We start from the raw sequence: 25,496 nt of genomic DNA, 5'->3' as shown, positions 1-25,496 counted from the left end.
AAACAAACATGGACAAATGTATTGAAAAGAAGTCTTTTATATAGTACATGTGATTACACTTGAAGACACCCAACAGTAGATCTAATGAACCCATCATTCATTCACGCTCTAAATATTTCTTCCTCAAATGTGATAATCATATGTTGCATCTCAGTGTAAAAATCATCATTCCTTACAAAGGTTTACATTTATGTCTAGCAATAATTCCAGAGGAATACAATATTATTATTTATTGTCATAGAGAATGACAATGGGAAACAGTGCTATTGTACTCTATTGCAAAACAAAGAAAAGGCAGTGAAGTGGACTTGTCAGCTGTATCTGCTCATACAGTATGTGCATGCTCATCCTGCAGATGTCACTCATTGTCCCCTCAAGGTTAGTAAGCAACCAAATGCAAAAATATAAAAAGTCCTGTACGATGCGTCAAGAGTGTGTTCCAAAAAAATGTAACTCGGTCAGATGAGTACAAGAAGGACAGTATTAAAGAGTCTCTCTGCAGCAGTCTGTGGTGGCATTGTAAAAAACAGATAGCAGGTAGCGAGCATGTGTGGTCGAGTGATGTTCATACATTCACAACAAGGCAGAGTTTCCACCATTCGCTTTACAAGGTGCGTGCCTCATTTGCTCTCAGGTTCATCTCGGTTGTTAACTTGCCTCAGAAATGTGATTTAATGAAAACAGATACAGTAAGACTTTTTTTGACAAACAGCAGAGGTGGACAAATGCGAGCCATTCTCGTGTGTCAACACACCTCTCCTCAAGCCTACAGTGAGATGGTTTTCATCTACTGTCTGTTTTTTTCTTCAGGGACCAAAAAAAAAAACAAAAAAACAATTTAATTGTTAATTGCCGTAGAAAGTTAAATGTCATAGGAATTCAAAGGGAGGCTCAGTGATAACTATGGTTGATGTTCAAAGTTATTAAAGGGGTATTTTTTATGAAGCCTGTCTGTCTTATAACATAAGCTGTTAGTGCTTTTAGTCCATCCAAAGATTGGGATACCTGAAGCATTAATTGTGAAAGTGGGTTACTTAATAGTTTGAACAGCTAATGGACAGTGGAAAAAAATCACATTTAATATAATTTGAATGACAATACATGTGAATACATGTATTACCTGTATTGCTTGGTTAATAAAATGTTAATACTGTTTGCTGCCAGTGTCTCGGCAACAGAAAATGTGAGGCAAGTGCTTTATGGATGGACTGAAAGCACTCACACTTGTTGACAAACAAATCTCAACCATCTCATGCATTGAAAGCTTTTGCAATTAAGATACTGGTTTTAGAGCTCTCGTGAATAAACTGTGGGCCTGAGCAATGGGTGTCAGCATTGACAGTGGGAGTTTAGCCCCAGGAAAGCACATAACCACAGGGGGCATCAGTGTGGTCAAAAAGGACCTGACCTCTTTCTCTCAGGATGAACAGAGTGAGGTGTTGTGAAAGCTTCTTCAGCTCAGATTGATCCTCAGATGTCCAGACAGGTCCCTTCACACCAGATGAGCCCATTGGGTCCACAGCTCCAGGACATCCAAGGTGTGAAACACAGCTATGTACAGTGCATGAAAGGCAGGTATTTGTCATTAAGTTTACACCTGAGGGACGCCACTGTGGGCCTCCCTTTAGTTTTCAGGCATTCAGCATGTTAGGCATTCTTCTTTGGATTTTAAAGGTGTGTAAATGTGTACATGTTAAAGACAGCAAGTCCACAAGGTGTTAGGCCTGCCTCAAAAAGTTTTTTTCTCAGAGCTGAAAAATATCAGGCAAGTTGGCAAGTCTTCCCAGGCGCAAGGATGTAGTGAATGGAATGATTAAGAGGTACAGCAAAATTAATACATGACTCAATCAGTTATACCTGCTAATCTTTTGGGGTAAGAAGGATTACAGTTGATATGAGTCCATGCACCAACTCGGATACATCTGAGTAGAATGGACACCAAATGAATGGTACAGTCTGTGCCTCCTGCATCTCCCCTCTTGGCTGTAATGTTACTGATCAGAGGGTAGCCTAAAATACTTTTTTCACTCAGGGAGCTGCGTGAAAGAGAGGGCAGGTCACCAGGCAGGTCAAATGTCCCGACATCAACACTAAGAGGTGTTTATGTGTCTCCCTCCTTGTGTGTGTGTGTGTGTGTGTGTGTTTGCATGTTAATATTTCATGGAGTCAATGTGCAAATGTTGACATGGAGGTCCTGGCTCTCCCTCTCCAGTTGAGCCCTGTGGTGGCCCCGGCCTCTCCGCTGCCCTCTGCTGGCTCGTCACGTTTGCGCAGCTTTGTGCTGAGCTGGATGATGCACTGGTCCCAGTCCTCCGGTAACAACAGCATGAGGAAACCCAGGCAGATGATGAACACAGCGATGAGACGCACTGTGTTGAAATTTATTTCACATGTGTAGAGGTCCACCACTGTAAAATTATGAGGATGCATTAGTATGAGCATATGAAGGAATTCGTAAATATTGTAATAAACAAACAAGAATTTATAGAATGAATGTACACAATCAATATGCAAAGTAGTATGTATACATTTATATGTTTGTCACATAAAATCACAAATTATATATTGAGAAGGAATCCAATCTGAAATTTAAATTCTATTCATCAAATATAGATGATAACTTTTGGGGGGATTTCAAAGCCATCAAATATTTAATAGTGACTGGATCTAAAAAGTTATGTCTGGGAGGAAAGCTAAGAGACTTACTGGCATTTACAGGAACACTTAAGACGATGCCAAGGGAAATTAATTTTGGGTATGTTATCGCAATGCCAAAGTTCACCAGGACGTTGAAAGCTGTGGGAAGAAACAAAATCAGAGCAGCAGCAGACTACACAATGAGGGTGTCAAACCACAAAACTTGCAGAATGATATTCATGGGTTACATAATCATTACAGTATTAGGTTTATGCACAGTATTGCTTCATATGTCATCTTTCCATACCGAAAAGCAGGCCTGCAACCCCACAGAAGTAGGCCCAGGGGATGTCTTCAGGTGAGCCGATGTACTCCACATGTGTAAAATACAGGATGACCGGCACAAAGCTGATGAAAACAAAGTTGGCGCTTCCGACAATGCTCAGAAAGAGTGCAGCCTCTCCAAATTTGGCACTGCCCAGTACCATCTTGAAGAGCACCTGATGATAAACAGGGAGGATAGTCATAAATGCACAAAATCTGCCCCCTTAAGGAGCAGAGGGATATTGCAGAGGGTGCACCTGCCAAGTTCCTGTCATGTCTCTGGCACAGGGCCGCTGCTGTCTGTTTATCACATTAGGCAGCACAGACAGCAGGGCAGAGGAGACCAGAGCCCCGTCAAAATGTAGCTATCTGTCCCGTAACCTCCTTGATCAGAACATCACAGCTTGAGGCCAGCAACCAAACGCTCACATATCACACACTTCTGTCAGCTGAGTCTTACATTTCATAATCCCCTCCTGTCTTCTGCCACCAGGTTACATAAGTAGAAGGGAGCTAGTCCTGGATTTCTTATACAAGACAATATTATTCATACATATGTTTAGCTATTTTTTAAAACTTTTGTTCCACTTCAAATGCAGGTGTCACTACAAGGGAGGTTTATGGAACTACACAAGCGCAGTAATAATGTTCTTTAAGATTGATTAAAGGCAAACAAATACCTTGTAGAGCGCTGACATCGAAGCAGAGGCCACCACAAAAGTAATGCCGATGACTGAGTGGCTGTGGAATCCATCAGCATAGGTCATCATTACAATGCCTGCTATGGCCAAGATAGCAGCTACGATCTGTAGAGAGAGAGAAGGAGGAACATCAGAGAATGACGGATGGGCGACATGCTGCTCGCAGTGTGGTGATAAAGACGCCTGAGCCTTTACTGCTGTGTAGGAACACAGCGGGCACACATGGCCTCCACTTTGTTATTCACTGCAGAAATCACAAGCCTCACAGGACAAGGCATGTAATGGTATAATTAATATGTGGGTTTTATTTTAGAGTCAGCTGAACTGCTTGTTTTGGTGTCTACAAACACGAGCATGTACACAGACTCCAAATGAAATCTGTTCTCAGATTCACAGTGCAAGTGCTTCCAACACAGGGCAGGCAGCTTCTACAGTGTTGACTTGATTGTCTGACATTGATTTTCGTTGCGCTGTCATCGTGTTTACAAACCAAACACCCCCCTTGATCCACCAGCCCCCACCTCTCACACCCACTCCCACTCCCGCCTCTGAGATTATCACAGCTTCAGAATGCCACCAAACCATCTGTTTCATCCTGCTCTCAACTTAGCCTTGAAGAATCAGAACCTAAAGCTGTTCATCTATGCTTTATTACATTTGCAGCATTTGTCTTTGTTATAAGTGTGAGTACATGTCTTCATTGTGCGTGCAAGTGTGTTCGGATGAAGAATAGTGTTAGGGACAGGGTGCAGTCAAGATGAGTGGATCAGCTCTGCATTAAGGAGGTGTCAGGAAGATAAATGAGCCATGTGGTTTTGCTTGGCCAAAGCCCTTGGGCACCTTTGGCAAAATGGCTCTTTCTGCACTGCAGGCTGCCTGTCAGTCACAGATACACCTCTCACTTCTTGTGACGGACTGTTTGCTTACAAGGTCGGCGACCCTGCATGTGTTGATGTTTCTTGTGATGTTTCAGCACAATGTGAGGGTCAGAGGGGGAAAGGAACTGGACACCTGCACAGTGAGTAGCTTCCGTGATTACAGTGTTATTACTGCAGCCTGTGGATGTGGATTAAGCTGCATCTAACTCCCTTTACAACTGATAACCTGTATGACCTTCTAACCTGTGTGGTCCATTCTGACTCTGCTGTTGCCACCAAACTGAGCCAATTAAACAGAGCCATCGTTTTATGTACACAATATCACCCAAACAAACCACCCCCCATCTTTCTTTTTCCCCTCCTTCACTTTCATGACAAACTTGCCCAAGATCTCCTGCATTGCTGCAGACATCCAAACACTGCAATCCCCACCACCATGTAAGAGAGAAGAGAGAGGCTGGGGGTGTAAGAGAGAGAGAGAGAGAGAGAGAGAGAGAGAGAGAGAGAGAGAGAGAGAGAGAGAGAGAAGCAGGATTATTACAGTATTTGTCTCTTACTGAGACCTTTCATCACAGATAATGGGGGTGGGGAGTAGGGGCATGCACATGGGAGAGATGGGGTGGTTGTGTTGGAGTGTGTGAAAGAAAAAAGGGGTAAATCCATTCTGCAGAGTGCAGGACGGCTGCAGATCTGAAAGCATATGAGGAGGTGCTGTGGGAGGAGAGCAGGAGATACCTCAATTTACCTCAACAAAGCTAAAGCCTTTACTCCTCTGCTTGTCTCTCCTCATGCAGACAAAATCCGCGACAAACATGCAAGCACACACGTCAGACACACACCAGGAGGCACATTTGAATGACACGGCAATCATTGGTGGGAAATCACGCTGTCACACAGGTAACATGTTCTCTACTCGACCGTGCTGTGTGTGTGTAATGCAGTCAAAGCAACCCAAGACATATTATTTGCATTGCTTTGGGAGTTATATACACATCCTAAGTGAACTCCTGCACAATATAGGTGATATATACACACTCCAGGACACTTAGAGGGAAAAGTGGACTTCGTTCTCTCCATCAAAGCAAAGAGAGAAGCCTAAGGGCAAGTGAAGGTTATCTTGTTATCTCCGGTTATCCAACATACAGCAAGCCTTTGCAGCAGCACTGTATTTTAGGTAGAATGACATACTGGTGAGCCAATATTATCAGACGATATTTGTTTATCACAGATATAATGCGAATAGAAATAGAAGCACAGACACATAACAAAAACAAAACAATATTCAGCACAACAGACATTTTTGTCTATGTTAATGGTTCCCAACCTGGGGGTCGCGACCCCTCCAAGGGACAGGAGAGAAGAAAGAAAATACTTCTGCTACACAAAATTATATATTTTTCTGACTTTTCTATGATCTCGGCTTGGTTCGTGTGAAAAATGTGATACATTTGCTTCTTTAGGGCTCTCAACATAATCAAATTGAATCAGTCTGGGAAGGAAAAATCACTATTTGGTGGAAGTACTTATAAATCACATAAATCAACATGTGATTTTCATGATTTTACTCTTAAATATAGATATTGGAAATCGGCCTCAAAAGTCGAGTATTGGTTAAACTCTAATCTTTATCTCACAATAAAGGGGAATATCAAACATTCAATTAAAAGATAAAATCACTTCATATTGTAGTTTCCAAAAACCAAAAGCTGCATTGATAATATGTAACCTTATACAAGCAGACGTTATAGCACATGAATACAAGTGTTGTAAAATGCCATTAACGGGAAATTTGTGTATTATTATTTTATATGAAATTGTAGCAATTAGCAATTATTTACATTATGTAAATTACTTTCTTTTAACGGTTGCTTGTTGTGTTTTTTAATATGTTGTTTATTACAGGTGAACGTTGCCACAGGTGTGTAGCCTAGAGGGTAAATCATTATTTTACTATCCACTTTGCTATTTGGGGCCTGTGCTTGACTTAGACTCTTATCTAAAGATGCAGCGGCAACATTTTCTCTCAGGAAGTGAAAAACTGTAGACAACAAAACTCACACAGACACACACAGACAGGCAGATGTACTCACCCTGACCCCCATGAAGCGGTCTCTGAGTACAATCCAAGACAGCAGGAAGACGAAGGCCTTGTTACAACAGAAAAGCGCTGACACGTCTGTTGTGTTGATCTTCCTGAGGGCCTGCAGGTACAGGTAGTTGGTGAGGATCCACAGCAGGCCAAAGGGCGCTATCTTGGTGAAAAACACCTTAGGTGTCAGCCCGTCGTCCCCGAAAAACCTACAGCACTCCCTGTGCAGGGACACAATGCAGAGCATAATGTTAGCATATTGAAAAATGTGGTATAACTAACTTAAGAGTTGATACATCTTATTATGGTCTGGGACTTTAATCAATATTTATGATCATAAACAGCTTTGTCTGAACAAATGATAACAGAGAGACCAGAGACTCTAATCAGCGATGTGTGTGTAAAGTAATTCCCATTTGAACTGTTACATCTAATTACATTGCATTGCAGTGCATGTGGGACCAACTCTACTCTATTGGAGAAATAAGTAAATATTTACAAATAAAATCGGATCTGCCACAAGGCATTGAAATTAAATGTTTCTGAGATAAAGTTCAGCTGTCTCCATTAATGAAACTAAAATATTTATTTCCTCCTCAGGTGTTTTTCATGATTTGTCTTTGCCAATTTCTGCTTACACTCTAGAGTGTGAGTAAAAATCAGGGCAATATCTAAGCAGATGCAAAGTAGAGGAAATTAAATTGAAACAATATATTAAACAATGTATTATTGAAACTGAGCAAAATATTTTAGATTTTATGGTCTGCCTGCACTTTAGAAATACATGCTGTTCATGAGAGTCAACTATAGCAAACAAATACACTTAGCAAAGTAGGATAATTTCTGCTGCAGCAGCGAGGCATGAAAGATTTTAATGAATCAAATAGTTAATTGCAACAAGAGGCAGAAGTTTGTTAAGTGTACTGAAAAAAGTCTTCTTTCGTCTTTCTCCCTTAGCATTACCTGACAAGACTCTCAGAGTTCAGTTCCTGGACATGAAGTTCCATATGGGTGTAATGCTGGAGGCTCTAACATGTCACTATGTTATAAATATCAAGTCTGGACTTGATCCCTGTCTAGAAGAGTTTTTAACTACACAACAAGAAGATGTAGATTTTCAAATATTTAAAATGGATGAAATTGCTCCTACTGGACAGTCAATGTCTCACACTCTATGTAATTTAAGAGACATTATGTATCAGTATCAAAATACTTGATAGTGATCCTGTCCACTCTGTTACTATGTTTTGAAATGTTCTACTCAGTAAGACGTGACGTTGCGTCACTCTGCTGTAGTGCCAAGAAATATGTATTCTACTCCCAAACTACACGACTTCCCTTGAGTCAAAATATAACGTTTGGACTGCTATTGTTTACAGTATTCTTGAGTTACACAGTTTACCCTAAAAGCACCTGGCCCTGTGAAAGCGATGAAGCAGCAATAAATGAGGAGTGGCAGGTAACACACTTGTGCTCTGTGTGTTCTGCCGGAAACTGAGAAGCAGCATTATTCTGAATCAGCTCCAGAGAGCTGAGTCTGCACTAAAAACACACTGCTAACACCCCCTTTAAACACACAGCACCACTTTAGTGGCAATCACATTAAAGTCTATCATCGTTTCATCACAGACACTGGATACACCACCTTCACATCCAAACCACTAACATTTTGTGCTTTGCTTTGCTTAAACTATCTAGCAGCTCATGAAGTCAACAGTTACACTTTAAAGGCCGTGCATTTCAGATCAAAGTGTTTCAGATGAGTAACGTGGTCTATGCTGTTAGACATTTAAAATAGTCTGGACATCGTTTTTATTTGGCTTCTTTGGTATTGAGCAAAATCAGCAATAAAAGTGATGACATGGAATCTATTTACAAAATGGATTAGACAATACACAATAAACAACTGTATTTTGATGGTCCTTTTGTGATGTATTGTGTTCTATGTTAATCTATAACAGTATAAAAAAATCTAACTCTAGGTCTACTTATGAGCTTTTTTTCTGAGCTTTTAACCACATCTTGTGGTCTTCCTCAGCGAATGGAGTTTGCAATCTCCAAGCCTGCAAGATTAAAAGCTACGGGGAAAAAATAGTAAGTGGACCTTGAGTTGATGAACAGATGCAGTGTAATGAAGAGCATCTGCCTCTCCACTCCTATGTATGAGGACAGAAGCCAGCTATTGCCAATGTCAGGTCTTTGCCTCTACTTTGTACACCGTTTAATATACAGAGGCAGGACAGCTATTACAAATGTCAACTCTCGGCCTCTATTTCCCCGCATTGTCTGAGACCAGCAGGTGCAATTTGAATAAGCACAAAGGTGACAGAGTATTTGATATTCAGAGCACATCAGCTCCGGCCGAGGAGCGGGAGCCCCAGATCCTTGTGTAAGCCTTAAAAAAGGAAGAATTACATCACAGAGGTGCAGGAGAAATACAGAGCCGATCCCCCGGCTCACCTGCCCACCACACCGTCCACTCCACCACCCTCTTCGTCTCTTTGTACTAAAGTAGCAGGTAGCAGAGATAAGACTTTTGTCTAAAGGCCGTGATTAATGGACTTTTTCAAGTGTAAAAGCACTTCTAACACACTTAGGATTACATTCTGTCTGTTTGCCTCAGCGGCATAACTAAAGATGGCATGGGAACCTGATATTCCAAATGAAGTAAGTAAGCGGTGGGATATTTTGGAAATCAAATATGAACAGGTAGTGACATAACTAACCTGCAAACATGGAAGGTAAACAACTCTGGCTCATTCAGTGAGATTCTCAACAGGCCAAGGAAGGTGTTTGTGTTTTGCTGTTGTTGCTGACTCCGGAACAGCCTCCCACAATGTTTTCTTTGGCTTACGTTGTAGGTTATACACTTATTTCTTCTTGTTTTATATTTTGTCTTCTCTGTTTATTCTATCGCCTTCTTTCTTCTTCCTGTAAAGCGCTTTCTAGCTTCGGTTTTAAAAAGTGCTATATAAATAATCTTTACTTGCTTGCTTGCATTGAGTCCACTCACCTGAATCTCTGTCTGGGCGTCTGCCTCTCTGGACTCTTGCACAGGTGGCCAATGTAATAGAGGGGGAAGAAGAGGCAGTTCCAGGAGGTGGCAAACCAGGTGAGGGTGAAGGGGGCGTCAAACTGCCTAAAGGTCAGCTTGGCCAGCTGGGTGGAGCCTGCCCAAGATGAGCACACGCATATCACCATGGCGACTCCCCACAGGGCCTTCCGCACCTGTACGGTTGTTACTCTGATGCAGCAGTGGAGCTTCCGTCTGCTGGAGCCAGACTCTGCTCCTGCCGCACTGCCAGCCGACTGTGCGTCTGTAGTGCCCACCACATTCTCCCTGGCGCGGTCTTCTCCTATAGATAGACACATACATGTTAGATTGACAGCTAAAGTGTGCAGATTTGTTCTATGATCAGGAATATTTTTTTTTTCAATATTGCTTCAGCGGAGGGAATTTTGCTTTCGTTTTAAATGAGTTATCACATTAAACCATTCTGATTCAAGCACATTTTTAACTAAAAACAAAAAAATTATTATTTATATATCTATGTGCTTATTGTATTTTATATTTATGTAAGTTCTGATATTAAGAAAATGTAATTTAGCATTATACATGTACATATATAAATAATTTGATTATCTGTTGCAGTAAATCTGAACTAAGAGCTCTAAGGAGACTCTTTCATCTGTGCGAGCGACTTCAGGTCACCCGTGTCTTGCCATCTTTTTCCGGATAAAAATAGCTGCTTTCAAAGTTTAATTGAACTTGAAGGTAATCAATCAGACATCTGAGTTAAAAATGTGGTGATCAAGTGTGACAGGCTGCAGCCAAACAGAGGACAAAAGAGGGCAGATCTGATATCCAATCCAACACGACCTCTTATCCACCTCATGACTTACAATGACGTGCGTGTGTGTGTGTTTATCCGAGTGCACAAAGGCACACACAACAACGCTTAACTTTTCTCTTGCTCCTGTCAAAACCTGATAGCCTCCATACTTCTTCAATAATGTGTGAACTGAAGCAAAGTGTTGACCTACTGTTTTCTGCCCCACTCACACCCACTCTGAGCTTCTCAACAGATTCACTTACCAAGGTCATTTCCCTAGAGTCATTAAACATACTTATGGTCTCCTGTCTCCTCGAAACAATTCAGTTATGGCTATATAATCGTGTGTGAAATTATAAAAGAGACTCAATCGCAACATTTAAGATGATCTTCCAATTGCTCAGGTCCTCTGCATGGACATTTATTGTACAGATAACAACAGATACATTATTCATACAGCAGATCTTCATTCAGACAGGTTATCTACCCTTTATCTCTCAGTAACATAGTGTATTGATGATACATTAACATATTTTGGCTAAAACTAACAGTAACAAAGAACACCAACACTATCATCTGTAAAGCCCTAATAAAGCAGACCGTCTTTGAGCCAGAACAGAACCTATAACTATACTTTTACCACAGAGCACAAAACTGCAAGACCACTACAACTACCCCATATCAGCACTGTTCCATAAGGGTTGTATAATATGCACCATGCAACTTATGTACCTTCCTGCCTTTCAACAAGTTAAAATGAGGGATCTCCCTTAAGGTGTTTCCAGAGGTAATGATGTGCCGCATGGAGCCTTTTGCCGATTCATCTGCACTGTACAACGGTGACTGGAATACAGAATGCACTTCAAAAGATCAGTGAGACAAGAATAAATTTAACTTAAGTTGGAGATACATACACTGTGAAAATTATTATTACACAGCATCAACAGGACACTGAACCCCCCTTAAGATTATTTTAGTTGTCCTGTGCCAGTTTATTGTCATATACCTAGCAATTATGACACCGACGATCTTCATGTTAATGCGATCTATGTCATCAAAGGGACACCTATCATCTAATTTAAGTGGCTTGCTACGTATTCTACAAAAGAGCTGCATAAGAGGGCATCCATCACGCCCAGTGAGGCGACTCATTCTTCCTGGGAGAGCTGCCTCTGACCTTGCCAGGTGGTCTCCATATCACAGATTAACTTCCTTGATGACTATCACCTCCCATGCTAATGCCCCAGCTTCCCCAGGCTCTCTGCTGAATGCACGAGAGATTATTTTTTTCTGTTTATCTACTGCGGGGGAAAAAATTTAAACGTGATGCAATCAAAATTAAATTGTGCAGGGATTATTTGGACAATTGGACAATATTTGAATAATTCTCCCTGCTGCTACACAAGCGCTTGACAGCTCTGACAGCCCTGAGGCAAATTTGACAGCAATGAAAGATGATTCCAGATCATTGTCTGTTATTGCAATGAAATGATGAATCAGCAAAGACCAAAAAAAAGAAAAAAGAGACAGACACACGTCTGTCAAAGTCTTGATCACAAGGGTGAGAATTAAGTTTCTCTATTATGAGCTCCAAGCCTCTTTGTCTTGTTCTGAAGGTCATCTCTTCTTTACGCTGCTCAGTTTTTGTCCTTCCTGGGCCTCCGTCCCACATCCCGTGGCCCTGGCCACTGCTCTGTACTGCAGTACAGTTTAATCGTCCAAATGCAGCGATGGGCCAAGCCAATCAGCCCCCGGACAGGCACTGGGGCCCAGCTAAGCATTTCCAGCTCTGGCACATGTGAACGTGTGGAGTGTCATGACGACATTAAGCGTAGTGATATTTCTGTCACACAGCCTGCACTCTTCAATGAAGCTGTTACCATAATAGTCGGAATATAACATATTCTCTCTTTTATTAAATGAAACACAGTTGTATAAATTATTAATTAAAGCTTCTATGATTAAATGTTGAGACGTCAATGTATATTCATTTGTTACCCACTGAAGCACTGACTCAATGATTTAAAGGTGACGCACTTTTTTTTTTTACTTAGCCTGACAGTGACTAATGATACTGTATCAACCTTCAGCCGTATTGTTCACTGGTGGTGAACAATATGGAGCACTCATCAGTGTGACAGAGCTGGGTCGGTAGAGTGGCTGAGCGAGGTAGAAAGGCTCCTCCGCTAATGACATTTGAAGCCATAATTACCATGACTGAAACACCAAAGAGCCTCCTGCTGTAACTGCTAAAAGATTAACTGAAAGCTCTTAACCTATCAGTTCGTAGTCAGATGTCAATTGTCAAGTCAGCCTGTGACGCCAAGATGACTGGGGTAAAAAGCCTGCAACACAATCTTTGGTTTGATTTGGTGAATTTTTTTGAATATTTCATAATTAATCTCAGCCTTTTTCATACCAAAACAGATTTAGATTAGGTCTAGTTGCAGATGACTATTAGCAAAGATGCTTAATTTAACACTAGATGAAAACATCTCCTCATTCAACATGATCTCTGTCCAAACGTGCTTAAATGAACCTAACAGGCAACTGTGAAATCACTGGAGACAGGAAGAAAGAGTTTGGCATCCTTGTAGGACCAGCTTTGGATCCACTCTGACAACCGTATATGGCTTCTCCTTGTTCTTCAGCCCAACCACTCAGAATTAAGGGAATACTAACACCATGGAAATCAATATGCACAGGAAAAGGAGGTTCTCAAGAGTAGACAAAGTGTTAAAGGGACAGTTCAGCCCAAAATCAAGAATAGATATTTTTCCTCTTACCGCGGTAGTGCTATTCATCCATCTAGATTGTTTTGGTGTAAGTTGCAGAGTTTTGGAGATAATGGCTGTAGAGATGTCTGCATTTTTTGAATATAATGGGACTATATGGCACTTGGCTTGTGGTGCTCAAAGCGCCAAAAAAATACATTTGAAAAACTCAACAGCAATGTCTCTTTCCAGAAATCATGACCCGGTTAATCAAGATAATCCACAGACCTTGTTGTGATCAGTAGAAAGAAAATAGTTCCTACTATTTTTAATTTTAATATATTATATATTAATAATACTACAGGTAAGAGGAAAATGTGTATTTTATATTTTGGAGTGAACTGTCCCTTTAAAAGAAGATTTTGCTATGATAAGTAAAGCATTTATCGACAGAAGGATAATATACCCCTGCTTTACAGTGAACTATACAATACTTTTCTCCTTAGTTAACATTTCAGGAGAAAATTCCACTTGTTTAGGGTGACGCCTTTCCACCTGTATGAAAATCTATAGAAGAATCAGTCTCTTAACCACTAAAGGCATAGTAAATCAATCTTTATCTTATATGCTCATTTGTCTGCCTCTAGTGTTTTAGTACACTGAGCAGCTCATAGGCTGGATAATGAATATATGTCCTACTCCCAGTAGGGCTGAAGCACTCCGATTGGTGTTGAGATTTATCTTGTCATTAACTAGCCAGTTTTCCAGTTTTCCAGTTTTTCCTCCATCTCAGTCCATGCTTCCCTGCTTCCCGACCAGTCTCATTCCCACTCCCGCTCTCCTCCCTCCCCCTGCAGACTCTGCAGTGCAGATCTCGCCTGCTGATAGCTGCAAATCCCAAACGTGCCAGCAGAGCCCTGCCTGACTGCCTGCTCTCACACTTCACAGAACCTGGCCATAACAGGCAGAGAAAGCCACCGCTAGCTCCCTGAACAGGCCACCGCCCTCGTCATCCACCACTCTCTGCTGCCCTGCTACTCCCAGAGCAAGAACAAATATCCCAGGAGGTAGCAGTGACAATAGCATCAGGCATGGGTTGGTTGCCAGGGTGGCCATACAACTGTCAGGAGCTCTTCACTTGGACCTCAACTAAGTTGGAGACACTGAAGTAAGAGAGGCTTGTCTGTTTGGCTGTTTGGCTACACGTCCGTGGGAGTGAGAGTGCACTGCAGCGCTCTGCCTCAGTGATTCAAGAGGGTAAACAGATCAATCACTGATGCACACTTCAGAGGAACTCTTCTCCTTGTCTTACTCTCTGCTGGGATGAATATGAATTGACTGGTGCAACTTACTCATTCTGACATGCTCATAATCAACATTATAGTGTGAAGTCTTTGGCTAAGAGATGCATAGTTTATATTTATGTAACACCTTCAATACCTTATATTTCCCTTTGGGTGTAATAATCTAGATATTAAAAAAAACTTTGCACAAAAGTAAGATAAAAATGCAAAATGCTTGTTCATCTTCAAACTCATCTTTGGCTGTCACACAACATCAATCACTGCATCAGTACTATTATAAAAATAAATCCTTCAATCCCATGTTGACTTATGCGCTTTGTCATTTCTGACATGTAAGTCAAAGTTTGAGCCTTACAGTCTGTGTTTGTTGAAAAAGTAAGACAATTTCTAGGAATTTGTTAGGAACTATAAACTACAAATGACAAATGACATTAGACAGAGGGCTGTAGTTTTATAATGGCAGACGGTCAGACAGACAGGCAACGCACAGACAGGCAGCAGTCACTGTCTTTGTAATCTCTATGTCTGACAGACAGTGGGAGTCTGTGATACTTGGCCTGACCAAGCTGTCAGTCAAAACCCTTTCAACACACCAGAGCAGGCTCATCTGACAAGCCTGTCCCGCTCAATAACACAACAGAGAAAGAGAGGCGGAAAACACACCCTGCTGCGTCAACCAGCTGATAGGTGGGACCACATGGTCTGAGGGGACAAAGGCCCAGGAGGGCAGACAAGGGCGGGACGACTGTTACTGATCCTGCTCTCCTTAATTCCCAACCGGTTTCTCCTTCAACCTCAAAGGACAACGGAGTGACCTCCTCGGCGAGTAGCAAACTTGTTGTTTATCACTGCCCTGACCCAGCTGGTCCAACATATGCTCATGATACAGGTGAATGCTGCGGCCCTCGGATGCCTCATTGACACGACAAAACACTGGTGCAGGCAGGCCAGAGTGTGCTTGTGTGTGTTACAGCAGAGCAATAGCAATTACTCATATTTGGCACTGGGTACACTGCCCAACAGTAGATCCCCCAGTCTAAAAGCATCCCTCCCTCTCTCTTGTAGTCCCTTACAACAGTGAATATAGCGTGCTGGACCGGCAGTTTAATAGACTGGCAAGAGTCCCAGCACTTTCCGTGACAAATCAATATTTAAAAGATTGGCCACAGCGTCCCTGTTGAAGTAATGGATAGGCAACCACTGCAGGTGTACACTCTGAGTGTCTGCCCAAACAGCGGTTTTACTCCCTCCCTGCACCCCAAGGCCACAGATAATGCAGGGACTCTATCAGACTTACACCAACCTCACTTATGACTTCGCTATTTTCAGATACATCTCAACCTTCCCATTACATCACTGGTGTAAAATAACCTTTACAGCTTGATGATTGAACAGTTTTTTAATGGCATAAAGAGAAAAAGGAAGTTTATCAAACAAAATTTAGATGGAGTGAACTGCCAACTAAGTTATTTTCACAGATGAAATGCAACGAAGCACACAGCACACATTTTTGCTGACACTATTCCTGGGCTGGTCACAATTACTACAACTGCTGTAAGGATGGTGGAAATATTTAGCTATTTCAGCTTTGTAATAATTAGCCTTCTAGACACACCACAACTGTACCATCTGGTCTACTGGCTGCAGCAGACATTTGGAGAGGATAGACAGCTTTTCTGCACCCCGAAGAAAGCTTTTGGATCAACTCCCTCAATTTAGGATTAGAGCTTAGAGCTTCCTCTTTACACATTTTTGCAGAGGATCATGTTCAAAGATGAAACACTACTACACTGTTACAGAGGGTATTTTCTTAGATGAAATACAAAGGAGATATGCAGCACAGTAGTCTGGGCAGCAAACCTCAAATTAACTTATTCAATGAATCAATTTAGCATTTAACATCTATCTATCTATTCAATGAAATCTCATTAATTACAATGCAACTGATGGCTTTCTCTGCACATACACTCTGCATTTGATAAACCTGAGCAAAAGCTTGGCCACCTAATGAAATAAAAGCCGAGTCATTGTGTTTTCATTGCACACTTATCAAGCGAGAAAGGCCTGTTTCATTTGCTTTTGAATTGAATTTAGACTGAAGGAGAAGCCTCACTTTTACTCCTCTGACTGCCTCCAAAGTCATCTCCAATTACATTCAAAGGATGAAAGTAAGAGACAACATTTTAATGGAGCCTGGAAAGGAAAACTCCAAAATTAACGTCATCACTGCTTCTGGTGATCTTTTAATGCCACTGATGCAGGTCAAACACACGTACACGTTTGTTTTGGCAGACGTAGCCTCATCTCCCTACTGAGGTCGCTGCAATTCACACAGGCCCAAATGAACATTTACATACAAATAAGACACATGCAAACGAGCACAAGATGCAAGATTCTATTTGATGTGCTTTGTGAGTGTGCTTGAAGTAAACATAGATGATGATTCAGGTTTTTGTGTTCTTCACCTAAAATTGACAAAATCATTTTTGTTTTTTGTCTCTCTACTTTTTGGCTCACTTGCTCAGAGGTAAATGCTGCTTTTGCTAAATGTGCACATATTTTATTAAAATAAAGACGACACTCATGCACTGTGCACAAAGAGCAGGGTAGACAGGCCAAATGAACCAACTTTACATCCATCACTTTGAGCAATATCCACACAAAGCAACTGCTGGAGTGTCCACAATAAAATTATAATCTTCCTGATAATCCAGCTCATTGCAAAACACTTTGTCACTGAAGATCCAATACTATGTTAAATTGAAATGAGTTCATTATCTATACATTTTGACATAAACCTCTACATCTGTATGTGAATAATTAGGCTAGTTAAATACAACGGAGCTAGTTAGTTATAATTAGTTAAAAATTTTAATTAGATTAGCTATCATTCGATTGATATACCGTAATCTGTGGTCAAGGCGCATGGAGCCCTGGGGAAAGATTCAGTGTGCCCATAATAGCAGCTGGTGAAATATGACCAGCTTCCTGGGGGATGTAAGCACGATTAATCACTTTTAAAAGACGCCTGTTCTGTTTCAAAGCGTGTAATGAAATTACAGAGATTAAAGGGACTGTTATGAACTTCTTACCCCCCTGACGACACAGAAACAACACAGACATTTCCCAAAGGCATCATCACCAGAAACACATTTGAAGAGAAATCAATAATTATCATCCATGGGCCGCTGGTTGCGTGAGTTTGTCAGGAGAACACATAAAAGGAAGAGGTAAATGCTCCAGATGAAGACAGTGAATCAAACTTGTGGCTGTAGGAGACAGCCGCAGATACCCAGAAATGCTTTTGTTACAAAACAAAATCAAGCAACATTAAAGGAACGTTGGGTGATTCTGGGATGTGCTGCCTGATGTTAGATTGTTGTGTTACTAGCCTCAAGGTGACTGACAAGTCTGACTGAATCTGACTTGATAGTTACTGAAGAAATGTTGGTGATCTAATGACAGCACCAAATGTAAGAAAACTAGAATTTCATGTTCAAATCAGCAAATTAGATTTCTGAAATTGGTTTTGCAGAGCCAAATATGTCTCAACGTCTCCACAGTGTGGCACAGTGGATGTGCCAGACTGTGGACACAAAAAAAGAAGAAAAAAGAAAGACCACTGAAGATTGCAAACTGAAAAAAATAACTCTTTGACAGGTTGACGCAGGTTGTTAGTGAGGAGAACAGAGGTTTTAGAGCTGCTGTTACATAAGCAGCAGAGTCTCTGTAAAGCTGTGTGTTGATCCGCTGTGGCCCCCTGTGATTCCCTCTTCCTTCAAAGCAGCTGCTGAAACAGGGAGCCAAACGCTCACATCATAAACTCTACAGCTTTGACTCCCTTCAACAATTTACAATACTGTATCACCCCCAACACACACACACACACACACACACACATTTACAATCCTTTCTCCATCCATGGCCTCGTGTCACAGCATGGCTTTTGTTAATTCAGTATATAGAAGCTTGTCAAATAATAGCCCGCCATCTCAGTTATTCTGAAAATAAAATATTTCTGAGCTGACATTCACACTAATAAGCTTAAAATCATTGGTAATGCAGCAGCAGTGATTATTCCGAGGTTATCCAGAATGCCTTACAGTGACTGAATATACAGTTTAAACAGCTTCAGCATCTTAGTTCATTTGATAGATTTCTGGAGTGTACATATAAAAGTGCATGCAAATTCCTCATTCACATTCAAGCAGCTGGTCTAGTCATAAATTATGAATAATGAAGTGTTTTCATATATTTATACATACATACATTATTTTCACATTAATACTCCAGACTGTCTCTCCAGATAATAGGAGAGACAGAGTTAAGCTTCATTGACAAGTCTTAGTCAGCAAGCTCTGCAGCTCAAGTTTTGACTCCCAAAGCTACTGTAACAGATGGTGAGAATTATACAATTTCACAAGTATTTATGTTATTGTCTTCATAATTAGTTTTTGCGTTAAATATAAGGATACACTGACATTTTGGCAAATTAGCTCCACTTGCTGTGGTGTCACAAGTTGATCGGTCGCCATCAAAGTTTATTTAAGCTCCACCTTACTGCACTGCACAAAGTACAGCTACCAGCAACCTTCTCCAAACATAACATTAAGCTGATCAAACAGTAATTTTATCTGTAAGTCATCATAATCACAATTTTTATGTGCCATGACATGTGTATGTGTTTTAATCATGCAAAAAGGAATAAATTAATACAGGTTATAGAGATAAGTGTATGCCAAGAATGCAAGTTTGTATACACATAACATTTATTATTCAATGTAATCCTTTTTTTCTTTAGGTTGCCTCAGAGATGCAAATGTGCGAGGGATTACTTCAGATGCAAGGTGCTAAAATGCTGTGAAATCAGCCAATTCAGTGTTTACTCTGCGCTTATGCCAAACACTGAGACACTCAGCAGTGCTCTGTGCTGAGGGGTAGATTAAGAAATGCATAACATTGCTCCTTTGCACAAGCATGAGGCTGAGGAGAGCATCAGAGGAGGCGCACTGTACATTCACAATGAGAGCTATGACAGTGTACTTGGTCAAGACGTCAGGACAGGTGTGTCGGGAGTGGTGCAGCCACACACACACACACAAGGAGTCAGAGAGGAGTTGTCCCTTAATGATGTCAGCAGGAAATTTCAGCTTCCTAATTGTGCTCCTGCAGATCAGAAGGTCTCTCAGACAAGGCAGGGAGACCCTGATCCATCATGAAGCCACTAGAGGCAGACTGAAGAGCAGTCTGGCAGAGCATTTACAGGGACCATTAACATGTTTGCTGCTCTGACAGTGATGCTCTGGTATTTTAGCTGTGACTTTTGCAGACAGTGATGGGTGGAGGGGGGACAGAGTGAGAGGGGAATCCCTGCTGCAATAACAACTTAAGATCCTCCCTATGGACCAGTACATTTAGCACAGTGTTCATCAGGCCAGCATGAGTCGTGCTTATTCCAAAAATAAAAAAATAAAAAAAACATCTATGCGTCAATAACATAGTAGTTTGGACAATACCGGTCTATTTGGGGTTTTCAGCATCACACAATTTAAGAAAACAATAAATAGATAATGCGATTAAATTCCGAGTGCATTAGGCGGCACTTATGTGCAGAACATTGATTAGGATGCTGTCAGGTGTCAAATTGTTTGTATAAATGTTGCATCGTAGATTTAACGGTAAGTTGCGCGCTTGATTGATTCCCGTGTTATTTGATCTTGCTCGCAGTTAAGATTTTCTAAAGTTGATCCACGTCTTGAATGAGATACGTGAGTAGCCTTTAGAGGAATATTTCCGCTGAAATCCTCTCTCCATCAGTTCAACAGAAGGACGCTTCTAAATTTAGTGTGAGTATTCTGTGAAAAAACACACTATGCTGTCCAACAGACAGCCCCAGTTTACGGGGTTGCAGGCGGTCTAAATGGACATGAACTCCCCCTACCTTCCACTTTGGTGAGGGTGAGCACCGGACTGTTGCAGGCGGACAGCGGGGCAACCCTTGCGGAGTGTTTCTTCATGATGATGAGCTCGGATGGGCTGAGCTCTAAGCCGCTTCGACTACATCCCTGAAGCTGATTTGGTGCAGACACCAGACCTCTTGATGGGACCCTTGATGGTTCTAGAGCCTGTCCCCTGCTCTCTGTCCCCTCGCGTCCATCCAACTCCCTGTTGATGATTTTTTTTCGACCTCTGTCGTGTCCCCCCACCCCCTTCCTCCACTTGCCTTCCCTCCTCAAATCTGCTGTATCCAGTGCGTCCTGGCTGGTCTCTCCTCACGTACAGTTTGCCAATTGCTGCAATTCGCCAACGTCACACATCCATCAGTCCCCCTTACAGCATCACAACTACCTCCCACCACCCACCAACCCCTCTCCCGAAGCAGGCCGTCCTCCCCGACCCCCCGTGGCCGTGGTCCCTCCGGGGCAAAGGAAGCTCTGCGTGGAACTGACTGGACGGAGGCACTGACCTGCAGCGCGCAGCCAAACTCTGGGCTATAAATGGACTGTGTGACAGATATGATGGGACCAACGCAGTTAAGGTGGAAGGGCGGCGTGAGGAGGTGTAGTCCATAAACACTCTAATTGGAGCGGTTTCTAATGAATTAAATTATAACGAAACGAACTAATCCTTTTATCTGGGGACCACGTGGAATCCCCGCAATTTATTCTCACTGAAGAGCCACAGACCCCACTTTGTAATACAGCCTATTAATTGGCTTTTAAAGCTATTTTTCGTGTTTATGCTCCTGAATTTTAGTTTATGGCTTTAATGAGAATTACAGTAGTATGTGAACTGCAGTTAGCACAGAAATTGTGAAGATTAACCAAAGGGCTGGTTTTGAAACCAAAGACGTTTCCTGAAAATGTCTTCAAGGTGATACAGTTCACATGTATTATCTGGTGTTTATAGTGTGCTAAGGTGTTGGTGTGTAAAATGGTTTGCAGTATAAAGTTAACTTTATGGATTCAGTGAACAGTAAGTATTAGCCTATCAACAATTATTTTTGAAAACCCAGTTTATAATAATAAGAAATCTTTTTTTGATTCTTGGTTTTGTTCTACTGACTCACTCTGTTTTAATAGATGGAACTATTTACTGAGTTCATGTTTGTCATGGGTCTTAATTTAAAGTGTCACACACTATCGGGGGAGGTGCATTCTGTCAGTCATTTTGAAGGAGACAGACACAGATGCAGCATACAGATTTCCTCATGTGCTCTGTTGACGACCCTAAATACTGCTCTTCCTAAGGTAAGATGATGTTCAAAGTCAGAAATACAATACATCATTTCATAATAAAATGTTTTATGACTATTAAATTAAATGTTTATGTTCTGTTATACAAGATAAGACTGTAAAATAGTGTGTCATGCATATGACTGACATGCAGTCAGAGCATGATCAGGACATGGTGTGAGTGTGGGAAAAAGCATAAATGGAACATTTTTAAGGCTGCAGAGGGAGAGGGAGAGAAGGAGAGGTATGCAAGGAGAAGGATTTGAGGAAGTTTGCTCTGTTTCTCAGCGCTCCAAGATGTGTTTTTTTTCCGATGACATTAATTACAAAACTAAAAATGTTTTGAGAAGAAATAAATTAACATTTTGCTATGATGGTTGGTTCTTACAGTAGTTTATTCTTGGGGTCCCCAGGGACCCCAGATGGTAGTCGTTGTTTGTTAAATATGTTGTTAGGATGGGGGTTAAGTGACTGAAACCTAAATTCCAGCTGACTGACTTACCTGGGTCAGAGTCCTGATAGCTTTCGGTTTCACATCACCCCTTATATGTTCTCTCTTTGACTGAAGTCATCACAGTTCAAATTGTACTGGTAGAAGCGTTGAACTGGGTAACATTTTCAGGCTAATCCTTTTGGTGAGTGAGAGGTGCTCAGGTGCATTGTTGAGTGTCCCATGTCTCTTGCCTGTTAGGTTTTTCTACCAACAGCAGAAACGGGTTTTGAAAACCTGAAGTGACACTTCAGAGCTTCACATCGAGTTTCATTACACTTTTAAACTGAGAGCTGTCCAACTCACTCTGTGGTAGCAGCTGGTCAACTGAAATTGCGCCTGACATCCTTTCTGTATATCTGTATCATGTCTTTCTACATGTCCCATGTTTCATTCCTGAGAAGCCATTATATACAAACAGATAATACATCAGAGGGAAGCAGATCGCTGTCAGTGTCAAGTTGAACTGCTCAGTATTGATCCGAGAATGCCTCTGCTGTCCCTCTGACCTGCAATAATCTATTTAAAGACATACATATGTGTAGTGTCTGCAGTGGCTCTGCATGTGTGTGTAAAAGTCGCCGATTGTGAGCATGCCTAAAGGAAGCTGCACTGAATAATTCACTGCTTATACTCTACCTCACACTCAAGCAAGAATCCCCTGCCCTTCCTAACTAGGACAGGGAGCTCTAAAAACATTCTGCCCAAACCCATTCTGGAGTCCCTCAGCAACCAAATCCACTGGATCCTTTACTATTTTCCATTCCTACTCCTGTGTTTGGGTTTGAAAATGGGAAATGTCAGGAACAGTGGATGGGAGCTAATTGATGAAGTGCAAGAACTCACAGTGAACTAACTAAAAGAGCAGCGCAGGATGTTTGATGGATAAACATTCTAAACATGTCACCTATGAATTATATTGTTGTGTGTCACCGTGAAAGGTTCTACGTCACATTTTCTTTTTGTGTGAGTCCCATTTGGGCTCTGCAGCTGCCAGCTGTCTTTGGCAACTAATGTTGTCAGTTTTCAGTAGCTTATATGGTGAGAACAAGATGATTCAGTCACAGTGCACATGTTATTATTGATAAAAAACGTCAGGGAGGTGGAAATAGGTGGAGCGGGTGAGATCATTAAAAGATCCCAGTCAGTGAATCATAGACTTTTATCTGCGAATATGGAGGAGGATCAAACCAGTTCATGCTCTGAGACACCACACGACAACTCTCTCTCTCTCTGTAACACACATTCACATACTGTATATGAATAGGGATAAGTGTGTAAAAAGGTTCCTGCATCAGCACAGCCTTTTGAATCCCTATTTCTACCCAGAGACTGATGGAAGCAGATCCGGAACGAGAGGCGATTATTCTTCCATGTACAGTGGAATGTACTAATGTGCTCCAAAGAGACTTTTCTTAAATGTTTATTCATGCTGAATAACGAGGGAACCTGCAATAGCCATTTTCCAGGTCAAACAATCTTTAACTGCACCAATCAGTGCTGCTATAATGTTTGTGGTCGCATAAACCAAACATGGAAATGCTTCATATAAAGCCTTTCTGGGACAAAGTATATGCAACTATTAAAGACATTAAGTGATATGGCATTCTAAACAATTTTGCTGTTGAGTATTTATAGGGAAAACTGAGGTGGTTATACGAGAAAGAGACAGATACCGGACAAAGAATTTCAGCAAAAAAGCTATAACAAGAAATGAGTGTGAAGCTTATCCTCCAGGGAAAGAGTAATGGCTTGATATTGCTCAGGAATTGCTCAGCTTAATGGAAAAACTGACCTATATTTTGAGAGTTAAAGGAAATGTTTTGATAGAAATTGGGAATATGTATCCTTTACATGAAACGAGAAGCAGAAAGAACATAACTTTTTAAATATGGAATTATAGGAAATGAGACTGTTTATATAAGTCTGAGCACTCCACAAATATTTGTTATGTTGCATTTGTGCTACTGTCACATGTTGTTGTTTACAAATCTGAACCCCCCCACCCCCCAAAAATGTATTAAAGTAGAATTGCTTCATATAGCAAGACACAATTACACGCAATCCATCCAATAGTTGTTGAGACATTTTACTCAAAACAATCAATCAACCTCATGAAGGTCCTAGAAGAAAAGTCAGAGGACCGCCAACATCTTTAGGATTTACAAAATGTCCCAATCCAAATCATAGAGATATTTTACAGCATATGTGAAAACTTTGACCTGCTGGTGGTGCTAGAAGAAAAGTCAGGGGCTCACCAAAGTCAGGGGGCTTCATCCTCCATGAATTTCTGTACAAAATTTCACTACAATCCATCCAGCAGTTGTTGAGATATTTCAGTCTGGACTAAAGTGAAGGACTGACCCACAGACTGACAGAGCAACAACAACAAAAAAAAAAGATTTTAAAAAACACAATAGAAGTTCATAAACAGAAAACCTTTGACACTGGCTAACCAATAAATACAGATGTTTTTAGATCATTGTGTTGGACAATGTTCAAAGGTTAACCTTATACATTTTTTTTTTTAACAAAATACATAAAACAGAGCTTAAGAGAAAGAATCTGCAACATAATTCATTCATTAAAAAGTTCACCTAATTGGAGGTATCACTAACTTCACCTGGAGACCCAGCCTTGATATCTGCATCTACTTGATACATCATGTATTCACCCCTTTCACAATTACAAATCAGCTTTTTACTGTAACGCTACAGAGCAGAATGGGAAGGAGGAAAACATGACGGCCAGAAATCTATTTTACTGATAATGCATAAAAGTGCTTCCGCTGCAAATCAGACTGCACAGCACTTGATAGTGGAAGTTGATTGACTTGGAGTGCTGAAAGGTGTGTAAGAGTAAATGATTTCTTGCTGTCCGATCTAAATGAACCAATAGTGTCAATGTGAGTAAACGAGCCCGGCTTAATTTGTGTACAGCAGCTGTTTGGTACAGACTTTAGGGGCTGTTGTAGTTGTCGCTTTGCCAAAACATTAACATATTTTTTATTGGCATTTCCTGTCCAATTACACAGCTTATCCCTACTTAAGATAAAACAGTTCCTTGTCCAACACTAATAACAACTTAACGTGAGCATTATTCGGCTGAAATTATGAAAGCTTGGAGGTACTTGCACTCCTGGCCACTACCTCACGAGAGCAGAACATGGCCATCCTCATAGAGCAGGTGGTGTAATCCATGCTGTAATTTCTCTTTGAGTTCCGCAAATCATAAATCAGATTTATTTACCCAAAATTTGTGTTCAAAACCAGTAGAAACAAAAATGAATTA

The 25,496-nt window shown here is 41.1% G+C and overlaps 1 protein-coding gene across 3 annotated transcripts in view; it reads right to left on the bottom strand.

Annotated features, from left to right (window-relative positions):
• Positions 1–19: 19 nt before the first annotated feature.
• The window catches only part of slc35f3b (solute carrier family 35 member F3b), a 44,295-nt gene continuing 18,818 nt past the window's right edge, over positions 20–25,496 (bottom strand). For 2 of the 3 annotated variants that reach the window (XM_044214899.1, XM_044214900.1), the window contains exons 3-8: positions 9,643–9,985; positions 6,631–6,850; positions 3,642–3,767; positions 2,945–3,137; positions 2,707–2,796; positions 20–2,408 (exon numbers count right to left, since the gene is read on the bottom strand). In XM_044214899.1, coding sequence (XP_044070834.1) covers positions 2,167–2,408; positions 2,707–2,796; positions 2,945–3,137; positions 3,642–3,767; positions 6,631–6,850; positions 9,643–9,985 — 1,214 coding nt within the window. In that variant the 3' untranslated portion in view covers positions 20–2,166. Of the gene's footprint in view, positions 2,409–2,706; positions 2,797–2,944; positions 3,138–3,641; positions 3,768–6,630; positions 6,851–9,642; positions 9,986–20,421; positions 21,020–25,496 lie in introns of those variants that run through there. The other variant, XM_044214901.1, reaches the window with a different exon arrangement.

This window comes from Siniperca chuatsi, linkage group LG11, assembly GCF_020085105.1.
Source record: "Siniperca chuatsi isolate FFG_IHB_CAS linkage group LG11, ASM2008510v1, whole genome shotgun sequence".
NCBI lineage: Eukaryota > Metazoa > Chordata > Actinopteri > Centrarchiformes > Sinipercidae > Siniperca > Siniperca chuatsi.
This window is presented reverse-complemented; position numbering and strand designations above follow the sequence as displayed.